Source organism: Lynx rufus, unplaced genomic scaffold (genome assembly GCF_022079265.1).
Source record: "Lynx rufus isolate CCGP_SWC_20201006 ecotype Redwood Valley unplaced genomic scaffold, mLynRuf1.p SCAF_10, whole genome shotgun sequence".
In the NCBI taxonomy this organism is placed as follows: Eukaryota; Metazoa; Chordata; class Mammalia; order Carnivora; family Felidae; genus Lynx; species Lynx rufus.
Window position 1 is genome coordinate 43,640,423 of NW_025814824.1, and position 15,574 is coordinate 43,655,996.

A 15,574-nucleotide genomic window follows, 5' to 3' on the forward strand; every position below is an offset into this window, starting at 1 on the left:
ACAAAGGTGGGGTCCGCCCTGGGAGATGTAAGGAGTGGGGAGACAGGATTCTGCTGCTTTGCCTGGAGAATCTCAGGTCATCTCACCACAAGATTCAGTAGGGGCTCATCTTTTTAGTTGTCCAGTGGAAGTGACAGGCAGGCCCCTATATTTCCCCTTTTTATCACTTTGGTCTCTGGTTAACTGTGACCACTGATGACTTCAGCCCTTGTAAGATTTTGAAGCACAAATCATCCCTGTTCTGCTTATCTGGTCCTTACCTGGGCATAAAAATCCAGACCACAAAGAAGATTAACTTTCTCAACTTCATAAACCTTTTTCTTCACGGGAATAGTCACCCACAGGCTTCTTTTAAATAAGGAATTCCTGTGGTGATGTGTCTGTTATCTGTGGGGACGGTAACAAAGTGCTCTAAAGGATGTCATAAGAGTTGAATGAAAAAAGAAAACTATTTAACACAGGACTTGGCATATAATAAATGCTGAAGAAGTGTTGGCTTTTTTAAAGTGTTTTTATAATTTTGTTTAATTTGCCTACACATTTATAGGAAGCCAGTGGTACTGTGGTATAAAGTGGTATACAGTAGGAACTCCTAAAAATCAACATACCTGATTCTTATTACTGACCTTATTGTTTTGGGCATCAAATATTAAGCTTGAAATTCAGACTCACCTTGATAGGCACTGGAGGCAACGATAGTAATGCTCACCTCACATGTGGACACACATAGGTGCATGCCCACCTCTCCTTCTCCCCTGAACACAGCCTTCATGCTTTAACCTGTCTGACTCCCCATCTGCCTTCCCACAGATCCCCCCCGAGTCCCCACACAGTTGGAAGACATCAGGGCCTTGCTTTCAGCCACTGGACCGAACCTTCCTTCAGTGCTGACATCTCCTCTGGGAGCACAGCTGGTCCTGGATCCTGGGAATTCTGCTCTCCTTGGTAAGTCCAATTCTCTGGAACATTGGGCAGAAATCCAGGGCTGGACAGGATTTATGGATGGGTGACTGCTTGCAGGTGGGAGGGAGGCAGCAGTAGGGGGTAGCCAACAGGAAATCACTAAATTGCCTACAGAATCCAGACTCACCAGTGGAAACTTGGCTGACTTTCCATGTGAGGTGAGTGCAGATCTTAGTCTGGACTCTAGCTTGTCTAGATTCCAACATGGCTCCTTTCTGAATCCTCTTGGGCTGATGCCACAGTCCAGATCCTCTCAATCAGATTGACTCACTCAACAGTAAATAGCAAAGCAGTAAAAATAGCTCCTCCATCCCCCTCTCCCCTTGCCAACCATGCCTCAGTATGCCCCCATGACCCTCTCACAACTAAACTAGAGCTATAATCAGCTTTCAAGAAGAAAAAGCTAGACAATTCTGTTTAGGCCAGCCGTCTGTAGGTAGGGCCCAAAACCAACCCAGATGGGCTCCTCCAAAGCAAGTGTTTAAAAAAATTTACCAAGTACAACTTCCCTGACACCTGTCATTGGGAACCTTCACCAAGTTATTGCCCATACGGCTGGTGCCCTCTGGTAGCAGAGAAGTATTGCAAAGGCATCCTGCCCTGGGCCCTTCACACCAGAAACATGGAGATGCCACAGGAACCTCTACACTCCAGTCATGACCTCTGGAGATGGTCACGGTGGAAAAGAAGAATTATTTTCTATCAAAGGCCTGGGGAAAAAAACAGGTCTACAAAATGGGGGACATCCTCATGCTAATTCTTTGTGGCCCCAAATGTTGATAATGGTGACTATGATAATGGTGACTTTGGCTCAAAGTTGAAAGTTTCTCTATTCTCATCCCCACCAATTAGCAAGGAACAGGAAGCCAAAGGGTTCCTAATCATATTGGTGATTGCTTATCAACATGGCCACAGGGACTGATATCTCTAGGATGACAACACAGGAAGATTACCTTCAGTTCTTATTATCATCTAAAATTAACAAAGAATGCTGATAGCATATGACCACGTGGCAAAAGCTTACAATTTTTTTATTTCTGATCTTACCTTAAGAATAAGACACAGATGCAATGACAAGTAGCCCTGTTTCCTGTAAGTTACACAAGCGTGGCATTGAGCTTTTCTACATCGTGTTGATCAGAATTCATAGAAGTTTCAAATTGCTTTTTTGTTGGCTTATAAATGGTAAATTTATTCTAAATTAATGTGAGCATAGTAAACTTTTTTTATTTTAGACTCATCACTATACGAAATTGTCATAACTATTAATCATAGCCCAGTCACTAGCAGAGTGCACAGCAATTGTTTATTTTCAAGTTTCAACAACCTTGGGACACTCAGGTGCCAGTCAGCATGCTGGAAAAATTAACCTGCTCATATTTTCCCATGATAGTTTTACTTTCTTTCTCCCTTATTCTGGAATAATATTTTGTCTCATTGTTGCCATTAGCAATAAGAATTTATTGTGCTTTATGCGGCTGCATTCCCTTGCTAGTCTATAGTGCTTTGTTACCTTAGACTGGTATTTAAATCTAACAGTTAAGAGACACCTTAACACCCTAGTTCACATCCAGACTGCTCCATTTGAATGAGACAGTGAGTCAGTAACCATAAAGGCCCTGAATGTAACTTCTTGGGCAACACGGACTCTAGCAGCAAATGTTGATGTCGTGCCAGCACTATAGAAGTAAGAGGGATCTACATGGAATTGTGGAGATGAATTAAGAAATGACGTCAGGTATTAAGACTCTGAAAAGTAGGTCACTTGAAACATACCAGGGCCTAGATCTGTTGGTCGAATTGCTCTTATTTAGACTAGTTCCCATCCCTGGCTCCTCTTGGTGGCCCTTTTAGACCAGAGTGTGTATTCTGGGTACAAAAATAGGTCAGGGAGGCAATTCTGTGTAGCGCTGCTGAGAACTCTGAATGGCAAATGGTGTCAAAGACTGTTATTAGACTAAGGAAATAGATTTACTGTGTGGGAAATGGGCACAGATCTTTAGAGGGCTTTAAGTAGGAAAATGATATAGTAAAAGTAATATTTGACAGACTTAATCTGATATTCTGTAAGAGTAACCAATAGTGGGAGCAATTCAAGGAAGAAATCCTATTTTGAGAGTAACAGATGTTCTAGACCGGGATGGAAATATGTGGCAAAGATACTGTTAACTGCCCCTGCCACAACCTACACATTTCCAATCAAACATGACATTCTTTTTCATCAGCCCAGGTGCTGCCTTGGAATTCATTTTAACATTCCCACCAAGCATGGTGGCAGTTGATATATAGGATGAAAGTCATTTGTCAACGCTGTTGTATCCAGTAAACGGTGACATTCCTGTATGTGTATTTCTACCATCTATCAGACCGGTTGTCTGCATCAGATTCAGAGAACTTCGTGATTCTGTGGCATACGGACAATAACTCATGGACCTTGATTCTCATGTTTTCATGGCAGAAGGAAAAAAGGGAGATGTGAGGTTTTTCAGAGCCATATATCAGAGCTAACTCTTCTTGGTTAAGACTCAAGTGTTGAGATTCCCAGTGGGTGGGCTATTCCAATAATGACTATTTTAGTTGACAGACACTCTGGCATTGACCTCACTTCAAGCCACTGCTGGAACTTTCAAGAAGGAATGTTGATTGAGCAACATGTGCATGGGCCTATGTGGGACTCACTTTCCATAACTGTAAGTGAAGACTTGGGACCAGTGAGTCTCTGTTGCTCTCACACCCTTTGTTGTATGACACAGACTTAGAAAATGCCCAGTGGAGGCTCAGCCATGCAGAGTGGACCCAACCTAAACATATTCATTGTCCTAGGCAAGACGGGTGCTGATTTTCTTTGCCCTTATTTTACAGCTGTCCTTTGTGCTGGGAGGCCTGAACTGTGCCAACTGCTGTGTATGGAGGGCAAGGCCCATGCCACCCCTTTTAGTGGACCAGGTCTAGGTCCTGGGGCTCCAATTTTAGAGCAGCAGCATCTCAGGCCTCCCTGCAGCACCTACACCTTTTGGCAGACTTCTGTTAAAAATTTTTTTGGTTGCTAAGACTCAAAATTAATATTTCTCACAGTATCATTTATAGGGCATTAGCATTGGTATTTTGCAAAAAAAAAAACTTTTATTGGAGTTTCCCTTAGAAGAGCAATATATTTTCATTGTAGAACAATTAAAAATAGAAGCAAAAATAAAAAACTAAAAATTGTCTATAATTGCCTAGCCCAGATAAAACGAGTACAAATATCTTTTTCCAGCCATTAATATACACATCATACATACCTTTTGTCTACAATGAACTCATACTCTATATGCTGCTTGCAACTTTTTTCACTAACTGGTATATAGCAATTATCTTTCCATGTCTCTATGCTTCTATAGTTTTAATTTTGAGGGCTGTTTTGGTAGGAGGTATCATACATTCAACCAACTCTCTAATGTTGAACTTTTAGATTCCTTGCAATCTTTTGCCAATATAAAAACATAGATGTGGTGAATATTCTTATTCTTAAAATGTTTGTGTACACCTCTTGGCATAAATTTCTAGAAGTGGAATTATTATGTCAAAAGTTTTGTATATTTTAGTTTTTGCTCTTTTCAAATTTTTTTTTTCAACGTTTATTTATTTTTGGGACAGAGAGAGACAGAGCATGAACGGGGGAGGGGCAGAGAGAGAGGGAGACACAGAATCGGAAACAGGCTCCAGGCTCTGAGCCATCAGCCCAGAGCCCGACGTGGGGCTCGAACTCACGGACTGCGAGATCGTGATCTGGCTGAAGTCGGACGCTTAACCGACTGCGCCACCCAGGCGCCCCAGTTTTTGCTCTTTTCAAATTGCCCTCCAAAAAAGCGTTATCTATTTATATGTGCACAGCACAATGTGAGAATTCTCACTTCCCTAAAATATCATCAACAGTATATATGACCAAGAGTTTTTACATTTACCATTTAAATTGGTAAATACACAATAGTATAAAATACAATATGAAAATTATGCCCTTTAAAATTTTTATTTACGATGTTTAAAAATTCTTGGTTTTAATGTTTATTAATCGTTTGCATTCATTTATGAGTTGCCTGTTCAGGTCCTTTTTCATTGATTGGTAGAAACCTATCTTACTTTAATGATTTGTAAGACACAATACATATTTATATATGTTTGACATATATTTGACATAAAAGTTTTTAACAGCCTTAATGAGAGATAATTGGCATTGGTATAAATAAATACAACACATTTTAAGTCTAAAATTTGATGTTTTGATACACAGATAAATCCATGAAACCATCACTGCTGTCAACATAATGAACATACTCATCATCCCCAAAAGTTACTTTTATAAAATCATGCCTTCACACCTTTGCCCCACCCCTCATCTACCCCCAGCAACCACTGATCTGCTCTCAGTATAGATCAGATTATATTTCTAGAATGTTTTATAAAAGGACCCATACTGTAGGGAGAATGGCTTCTTTTGCCCAGGATAATTACTTTGGCATTCATCCATATTGTAACATGCAACAGTGCATCTTTTTGTCAACTAGTGTTCCATTGTACACATAGACTATAGTTGGTTTAATCACCCACTTGTTGAGGAACAGAATGGTCATTTCCCATTTCTGGTTGCTACAAATGAAAATGCTGTATGTATTCACGTACCCTTCTTTCTATGGACACACACTTTCATCTTTCTTAATTAAACACCTAAAAGTGAAAGGGCTGCGTCATATAGTAGGTGTTTGTTCAACATTTTAAGAAACAGCCAGACTGTTTTTTAAAGCAGTTGTACTACTTTACATTCCTGCCGGCAGTATCTGGCATTTCTAGTTTCTCCACATCCTAGGCAACACAGACTATAGTTAGTCTTTAATTTGAGACCTTCTACTGGGTCTGTAGTGGTTTCCTGTTGTGGTTTTAATTTGTATTTCCCTAATAGCTAATAATGTTGAGCATCTTTTCTTGTGCTATTTGCCATCCTGATTTCTTCTTTGGTGAAGTGTCTATTCAGTTTTCTTCCCTTTTTTTTTTTTTAATTGGGTTGTTTGTTTATTGAATTTTGAGAGTTCTCCATATACCTTAAAGGCAAGTCTTTTATTAGATATATAATTTTCAAATATCTTGTCCCAGTCAGTGGATGTCTTTTTTACTCTTTTAGTGTTTTTCAAAGAGCAGAAGATTTTAATTTTGATGAAGTCCCACCTATTATTTTTTTTTTATTTTATAGATGGTTCTTTTGCAGTTGTATTTAAGAAATTTTCCTACTTCAGGGTTCCAAAGATTTTCTTCCATGTTTTCTTCCAGAAGATTTATATCGATATTGTATGGATTTAGGTTTTACAGTCAGGTCTATCATTTCTTTTGAGTTTGTTTTTACCAAGGGTGTGAGGTATATACTGAAGTTCATTCTTATGCATATGGTTACCCAACTTGTTCCACTACCATTTGTTGAAAAGATTATTCTTTCTCCACCCAATTGCCTTGGCACCTTTGTGGAAAATCAGTTGTCATTATATGTGTGGGTATATTTCCAGACTGTTCTGTTTCAGTGATATATTTGTGTCTTTACATCAGTACCACATTCTACCCAACACCCTATGAATCATGAGGTTTTCCAGTCTGGCTGATAGGAACAGGTGCTATTCTGTACCCTGTGTGAGCCCCAGAAGGTGCTACCTATAATTCTTTCCCTTTTCCCTGCCTCTGGTAGTTCTTCACAGGCATGCACTGATGTGGATTCTATTGAATACGCAAGGCGGACCTTCTGCAGATTTCTGGAATTCATTTATTCATTCGATCTCCCTCTCTCTTTCTCCGTCTGTCTGTCTGTCTCTCTGTCTCTGTCTCTGTCTCTCTCTCTCCAGTTCTCTCTTCTCTGATAGTCCATTCTGTAAACTCAAGCCACCTTGATCTCCTGTGCTTTCAGCTCCCTCTCCTAAACTCAGGAGTCCACTGGGCTGCACGTAGGTTTTCCTGTGTTGCAGCCTGGAAACCCTCTCAAGGCACTAAGCTGGGGAAACATAGGGCTCACCTTGTTTTATTTCCTATTTCTCAGGGATCAATGACATTCATTGCCTAATATCCTGAAAACCACTGCTTTTATACATTTTGTTCATTTTTTAATATTTTAAGCAGGAAAGTAAATTCATTCTTTTACTCCATTTTGCTCGGAAAGAGGCATACATATATGTGCAAGATATGTGTATATATATATGTGAGTGCCTGTAGATGTATACACACACACACATATATATTATGTGTATGTTTTAAATATTTGCCTAGACAAAGCTGATACCCAAATTTTGCAATCACATTCTAGAAGTATTACATAAGCACTTTTAAGAGATAATGTTTTACAGGCTTGGCAAACTATAGTCCCTGGGCCGAATCTAGGTCACTACTTATTTTTATAAAGTTTTATTGGCACACAGCCACACCCATTTATTTACCTTTGTATTGTCTATGGCTTCTTTCATACCATAATGGCCGAGTCAAATGCTTGTGACAGAAACCATATGGCCTAGAAGACATATGCCATATGCGGTGCCCAAGTCAGAGACAGTCCTCCTGACCTCTCTACTGGAAACTCATGTTAGGCTAGTCCCACAGAGCCAAACAGCACAGCCTTTTCTCATACCTTGTGATTTACCAAGAGAAGAGCGATTTAGGCATTCCAACCTGGGTTTGCAAAGTAAAGTTTTTCCAGGAAAGAAATCATTGTGCCTGGCCGTTCTCCCCAGCCAGGGCTCAAGGGTCACAGCCAACACACACAGTAGCATCTCAGCAGCGTCAGCATGCTCCCCAGGGCCCTGCATGGTAACAGCCCCACCTCTCAGAGCCCTTCCATCCCTGGAGAAGCCAGACAGGGAGGCCAAGGGCCACACACCACAGCCGGGCAGTGGTGTTTTCCTTCTGGCCACCTGAGACAGGTGGCCTGCCCATTTTCTTCTCTGTTCATTTGAAGTGCCCAGAATTGCACAGCCTGGCTAGTATAGATGCAGTTCCTACAAATCCTACCACGTCAACGAGGGAGCTGTAGCTGGAATATACGGGACCCAGGTCTGGAGCCTAAGGTGGAGTTTATATTGTTCTCATACAAACCCCTGAAGGTAGGAGGATGTTTCAGAAAACAGTTGAGTAAATATTAATGTTTGAAGTTGGTAAAGGGCCTAAGAAGGGACTATCTCAAAGATAGATCAATTTGCTCCTTGAATAAATATTTGTTGAGTGCCTATTATGTGCCAGCCACTGTTCTAGGGCCAGGGACACACAGTAAATAAGATAAATCTAGCTCTCACTCATTCAAGAAAAATTTATTGAGCATTTCCTATGCATTAGGCACTAATCTAGATCTGAAGAAACAGTAATGAAGCACATTAACATGTGCCCTCATGTGGTCTGAATTCTAGCAGGGGCACTTCGAGTCTGGTAGGGAAAGTAATTCAAGTAGGAAGACTGTGATCAAAAGAGTAAGAACTGGTGCTTTGGGGACACTTGAGGAGGGGATATTTGCACCGGGATGGGAAGAGAGGCTGGAAGTTATGAGAGAGCATTCCAGTCAGAGGAGTTCCAGAGCTTTTCAAGGCAGAGGAACCAGCAGAGGTTCTAAAGCAAGAAAGCCTAGAGTATTTGAGGAAGTGTCACAGCCATAACTAAGGGCAGAGTGGCCTCAGATGAAGCTAAAGAGAGAGGCAAGAGCAAGTTTCTGGCACTCTGTGAGCCCTGGTAAGACTTTCACACTCTGCATTAAATGCAGTGGGAAGTCTCTGAATGGTTTAAAAGCAGGAGAGAGACATCATCTCATTTGTGTTTTTAAAAGCTTGTTCTGGTTACTGTGATGGGGATAGGTTCTAGGGAAGAGACTAGATGGAGTCCACCATTCAGGAAGTATTCCAGGTAAGAGATAATGATAGGTGAGAGTAGAGAGCTGGAGAGAATGGAAAGAAGTGAACTAATTCAGGGACATGTAGGACATAACACTGATAGGACATGGCAAATAGGTTAACATGGGAGGTGGGGGTGGGCAATAGTAATCCATACAATTCTCAGTAAAGCTCATGTACCTCCTATGTGATGATGACACATTTCAGACCACTCAAGTCAACATGTTGGGATAAAATGGAGAGCTACCTAGGTGTGTGACTGCAGAGAGCATTGGTGTGAAGAGAAGGACAGTCAAAGCTTCTGTTACTCAATCCTGGTTCATTTCCTTAACACACCTGTCCAGTTTCCATTCGATGCTGGGCCTTGTGCCCTCTCCCAGCCTTAGAGGATCTCAGAAGCAGTAGGAAAGAGAGAAAAGTCAGCTACGTGTGAGAAAATCTCTGAAGAGTTGCAAAAAAAAAAAGCCAGGGGAGTGAGGACCCCTTTCTCTGGTGAAGGAAAATCAGCAGGCTTCAGAGAATTGTTCAAACTCAGTCTTAAATGATGAGTAAAAGCATTCCAAGCACTGAGGCAATAGACACATACTTACTGAGTTCCTTCTGTGCTCTGGGGCACCATTGAAGGCACTGGGGATGTAGCAGGGAACAAAATAAAAATCCTTTCTCTCACATAGCTTTCATTGTACTAAGGGAAATAGAAAATAAACACAATGAAGTAAATGACACAGTATATTAGAAGGTATGGAAAGTGGAGTATATTAGATAAGTGCTATGGAAAAAAAATAGAGCAAGAAAGATGGAAAGTGCTGATATGGGAACAAGGATGCAATTTTAAATTAGATTGGCAGGAGAAGGCTCACAAAGAAAGTAATCTTTGAGCAAAGACTTGAATGTGAGCTATTGAGCCTTGCATACATCTGGAAGAAAAGAAGAGGGGAGATGAGGGGAGAAAAGGGAAGGAGAGGGGAGAGGAGGGAAAGCTGTGGAAAAGCCAGTGTGGAGTCTTTGAGGCAGGGACATGCCTAGTGTGTTCAAGGAACAACAAAGAGGCTAGTGTGGTGTTGCCGGAATGGAGTCATCGGGGTTGTGTGTGAGAGAGAGAAGATCAGAGACGTAACAAGGCTGAGGGCAAATTGTGTAAGGCCTTGTAAATGGTCATGTTAAAATAACAGTGAGAGAAAAAAACTATAAATGCCCAAATTTATAAACAGACTCAATATCGCATTGAGCATCATGGGCTTTTCCAGGATTAGGCAAGGGCAGGCAGAAGTGATTTCTTTTATTGGAAACCATGCAGCCAGCTGAATGTTATATAGCTGACTCTAGTAAAACAGAGGTTTATCAGGCTGGCTCTGGTACAAGCCAATATTGCTGACTTAATTTGACTCACATGTGTTGGGCACCTGCTACATCTACCTGGCTCTGAGCTGGGCTTCTACAGGCACGTGCCTGGCCATTTCTTTCATCAAGGACGAGGTTCCCAATTGCACGAGAGTCACTGAGAAGTTAAAAAAAAAAAAAAATGTCCTAGGGGCACCTGGGTGGCTCAGCCAGTTAAGCATCCGACTTCGGTTCAGATCATGATCTCATGGCTCATGAGTTTGAGGCCCCGGTTGGGCTTTCTGCTGTCAGTGCAGAGCCTGCTTCAGGATCCTCTGTCTCCCTTCTCTTTGCCCCCACCCCTGCACACGTGCACTCTATCTCAAAAACTAATAAACATTTAAAACCTAAAAAATGTCCTATCTGAGACGAATTAATACAGAATTTCTGGGGGTGGGGGTAGACATCAGTCCTTTTGAAAACTGATTCTCAGAGCTTGAATGGACTTTAAAAGTCACTTCTGCATCCCTTTCTACTCATGTAGAGACTGATATGGGAAAATGGGAGGCTTCATCATTTAGAAAATTTTAAACTGGTATTCAAGCCTCCTTGCTATTCAGACCTACCCTCTACATTTATCCTTCCATCTTATTCCTATCTCAAATGATCCCTCCATTCCAATCAAAATGTTCCCTAGTAATTGCCATGGCTTTGAGCTTTCCTTGCCTGGAATACCCTCCCCTGCCCCTTCATTTCTGGCTGTATCCTAGAAGTCTTCAAGGCACAGTTCAAGCCAGTCTGTGAAACCTTCTTGCAGTGCTCCAGCCTGAACTGATCTCTCCTGCTGACCTCCTGAGGCATCTACTCCAGACCAGGGTTGGGCAAACTTTTTCTGTAAAGGACCAGATAGGAAGGAAGTACTTTATGCATTGAGAGCCATAAGACGCCTATCGCAAGGACTCAACTCTGAGGTGTAAACAGCCATAGACCGTAAGAAACAAATGAGTGCAGCTGTGGTCCAATAAAAGTTGATTTCCAAGTATCCAGACCATAGCTGAATAGTCAACCCCTGCTCTAGACCACTGATAGGACACTGAGCTTTCCACATTTTCTATTAAAGGTATTTCTCATTTGTGTCAGGTCTCCCAACTAGATTCTAGGTCCTGGAGAGAAAAGAGACTGTCTAAATAGTCTCAGGTGATTTAAAACAGTGTTAGGTAGGGGCACCTGGGTGGCTCAGTTAAGCATCTGACTTCGGCTCAGGTCATGATCTCATGGTATGTGGGTTTGAGCCCCGCTTCGGGCTCTGTGCTGACAGTTCAGAGCCTAGAGCCTGCTTTGGATTCTGTGTCTCCCTCTCTCGCTGCTCCTCCCTCATTCATGCTCTGCCTCTATCTCTCAAAAATAAAGAAAAGTTAAAAAAAAATTTTTTTAAACAGGGTTAGGTAGCAGGGCCTTGGCTGAGAAAGCCTCTTGAGTCATATCCATCTCATTTCTATTACAATTATAACTTTATCATCTGTCCCACATACTTCCACCCTCGCCCCACCCTGTACACTTCCTGATTATTCTGGTACAGACTGGATCGAGCACTTCCTGCACCCCATTATGAGGCAATTCACACAGCAACAGTCAGTGAGTACCCTCGGCCACATCTGTTGGGAAACCACTTTTCATATGATTGTTTGGAAAACTAAGATCATCACTGTTTCCTCTCTAAAGATAGTTATGGGAACAGCAAGTTCTGATGGCCAAAAGTTAGGTAAAAAAATTAATCCACAATGGGGGACCGCCCCATCAGAAATTACAGACATGGCAAACAAAAGTGATGCAAAGAAAAAAATAGGAGAGGGCTAGCATACTTAATGAGGAGAAGGATAGAAGAGGAATTTATCCTGACCCTTTTTGAAGAGACATGAGTTGGCATCTGTTTCCTCATTTATATGGAAAGCCTGAGGTTTTATGTCACAAGGAAAATGCTTTTGATTTCCTATAGCTTTGCCCACAAAAAGAATATGCTTTGCTATTAAGAAGAAAGGTCAGCATTTGTGGTTGTTATGGCACATGCTTATGCACTTTTGTCTTTTCTTTTTAATAAAATCCAAAGTAGAGAATAGAGACCCCATAGGGACTGCAGGAAGCTCTGTAGCACATATACTATAAAACTGAATCAGTATTTCAGAGGGCATTTATGAGGAAGCCACAGGAAGGAGCACTGTGGTTCTTTAGATTGGAGTGAACATCCATAAATTTAAAAAGACACCAGAGCATAAGTGACACTTAAAATAGTTGGACACAGAAAGCGAGGCAGTAAATCTCCCTGCCTGGCCACTGTTCCAAGCCACAGCAAGCATCCAGGCACGAGCTTATTTTAAGACTCCAATAGTCAGGAAACGGGGACCTTGAGAAACTTACACTTGCCCCTGCCCTTTCCTGGCACAAGGACACAGTTCGCAGACCCATCTGCCCTCCCTGCCATGTTTAACAGGAATGACGTGAATGAGTCGGATGTCCCAGAAATAGACTGGTATTGAAAGTCCATCAGTGGGAAAATGAGGAACTCTCCACTTTACCTAATAAATCCTTCCTCAACCCCGAACTGGCTTTTGAAAATACTGACTCTGGTTCCATGCCTTCCTGCATCTATGTGGTCTAGAGGGAGTTTTACATCGTGCCCAGAGGCAGATGGTGGAAGGGAAGACAGGATCATGAACCTAAGGCCCCCTGCCTTGGTTCCCATCCTACCTTGTACAGTGAAGAGCACAGGGGTAGTGCCTCAGTTAGAAGACCTGTTATCAAATCCTCAGTTATAAATAATTGTCTTAGTCCATTCAGGCTACTATAACAAATGCTACAGAATGGCAGAAATTTACTTCTCAGTTCTGGAAACAGGAAGGCAAGAATCATGGTGCCTGCGTGGTCATATTCTGGTGAAAACCCTCTTCCTGGTTCATAGCCAGCACCTTCCTGGTGTGTTCTCACAAAGTGGAAGGGGCTAGGGATGGATCTCCGTAGTCTCTTTCATAAGAGCACTGACCTTTCCATGAGACTGCCACCCTTATGATTTATACACTCCCGAAGGTCCTCTGTCCTAATACCATCACACTGAGCATTAGGATTTCAGCACATGAATTAGGGAGGGGGGACACTAACATTCAGAACATAGCAATACCATCTTGCAGAATTAATTATGATAAAGGTTAAGTGAAATCATATCATATGCAACCTGCCCAGTTTAATCTTGGTACAAAGTGGATACTAACGTATGTTAATTTCTTGCCTCTATCCTTTGCTTCCCTTTGAATCTATGAACCAAGAAGTCCGTTCTCTTCTTCACTGTGGTCTGGCACAAGTTCTTCCTTATAGGATCAGAGTTTGTTTCCATTTTGAGCATACATCACTGGCTAAAAATCATTCAGGATTCATTCTATGCCAGATGCTGGGTTGGAACAGACAAGCACAATGTAGGCCCCCTGACATCCAGAAACTTCTTATCTAGTTAGAACATATCAACACAGAAGGAATGATAAGAAAGCAGTAGAAGTTGACGAGGAGAAAGAATAAAAAGCACTGAATGGTTGCTCTGTGAATTTGGAATAAAAGACCAAGGTTTCAGTTCTCTTTTGAAAGTTCTATTCCCATCTATCCACCTCAGTCCCATGCTCTGTGTTGGGGCCCTTCACGTGCACATTGGAGTTTGCACAGCACAGTGGTTAGGAGTGCAGACTTGGTCAGAATGCCTGGCTCGGCTGCATGGTAACAGCTGTATGACCCTGAGCAAGTTCTGGAAGTTCTTTCTGCCTTTGACTGTAAAATGGAGGTAATAACTGCATGTACCTCCAGGGCTTTTGAAAGGAGTAAATGAGGTAATACGTATAAAGTGCTTACAATGGTGCTTTGGCACACAGTAAATGCTCAGCTAATGCTAGTCATTAGTATCTTGGCAGTACATGCTCTTGCCCCAGCCCTCCTCTTCTTGAAGTGGGAGAACCAAGAAACTTAAGAATGCCCTGGGGATACTGTATTATATACCTGAAAGTTGCTAAGAGAGGAAATCTTAACCGGTCTTCCACAAAACAGAAATGGTAATTATGTGAGGTGATGGAGGGGTTAGCTATGGTGGTAATCATTTTGCAATAAACAAGGGTGTCAAATCAACACGTGTTGTACAACTTAAACAATGTTATATGTCAATTATATCTCAATAAAGCTGGAAAAGGTGGGGGAGTGGGGGAGAATGCCCTTAGGGGCCAAGTCCTGAAGGCAGAGATGACCTACCTTTCCACTAACTTACCCATTTTATGCTGTTCATTTTTCCTTTATATATTTACTAGCTAATTTATATATTTACTAATTTAACGTACTTTTTGGTCAGGTTCCCTCAGACAATTTCAGCCTATCTCAGATAAATTAAGCAAGAAAAAGGGAAGGGCTTTTGCCCACTACTGAAGCAAAAGGATGAAAAGGGTGTGAACTTTGGAATAGGACTTGAACAATGGTTAAGTCACATAACCTTTATGGGCCTTCCTTTCTCATGAGTAAAATGGGTTGATAACCCATCTCTGAGGACCAATTTGAGAGTCAAATGAAATTAAATATGTAAAAAATTTTTGTAAACTCTAAAGTACTCTATGAGCCCTGATCCTGAGGCTAGAGGTAAGGATGGAGGTAAAGGTGGGATTTCTAGAACCCCAAAGAGAAGGCAGAATCTCACGGATTCTGGACTATTTGTGAAGACCCTAGCTTCCAGCCGAGAGCAGTTTCCTTACCTGTTTCTCTTTGCTACGTACTGGAACGTAGATTGCATTGTTGTTTTTTTAAACCCTTGGGAGACTGTTGCTGATAAAATATAGAGGACTCAAAGCACCCGAGCTGACTTCATGGAGAAGTGGGACCTGAGCAGCACCAGGACTTACGGGATTAGACAGGCCAAGAAAGGGACACAGGTGTGAGTTAGGCATCCCTCATGAGAGACAGGGAGTAGTATAAAGCAGAAGACACAGTCCTATTCTACATCTATGGGCTTGGCCCATGGAGTACAGATGCCTGGACTCACTTGTTGTTTTTTGAGACAGAATGGAATGGAATGGAATCAAAACTCAGCCAGGATCTTGTCTCATATCAGTCACCTGTTGCCACTTGTAGGAGGTTGCAATCTTTTATCTTTTTGTGTGCTATGCCTTTTTGTGTGTTATGGAGGAAAAGTTTGGAAAAGCAGTTTGGAAAATATTAGGGAAATCAAGTTTGTTTAACCTCTTACCAGAATTAGCTTCAGTTTCTTTTGTGAAGCAGAATTACCACCCGGCTTCTGCTTTGTAGTACCTTTTTCTCTCCTGAATAAGAAGCCATTCCCAACACACACACATACTCCTTAACTTCTTGTTACCAATTGATATTGGCCTTAACACTAA

General features: G+C 41.7%; 1 protein-coding gene across 1 annotated transcript in view; it reads left to right on the forward strand.

Moving 5' to 3' along the window:
• The window catches only part of ADAMTSL1 (ADAMTS like 1), an 878,428-nt gene that overhangs the window by 809,856 nt on the left and 52,998 nt on the right, over nucleotides 1–15,574 (forward strand). The window contains exon 24 of the mRNA XM_047098171.1: nucleotides 811–945. Within this exon, the coding sequence (XP_046954127.1) occupies nucleotides 811–945 (135 nt within the window). The remainder of the gene's footprint in view (nucleotides 1–810; nucleotides 946–15,574) is intronic.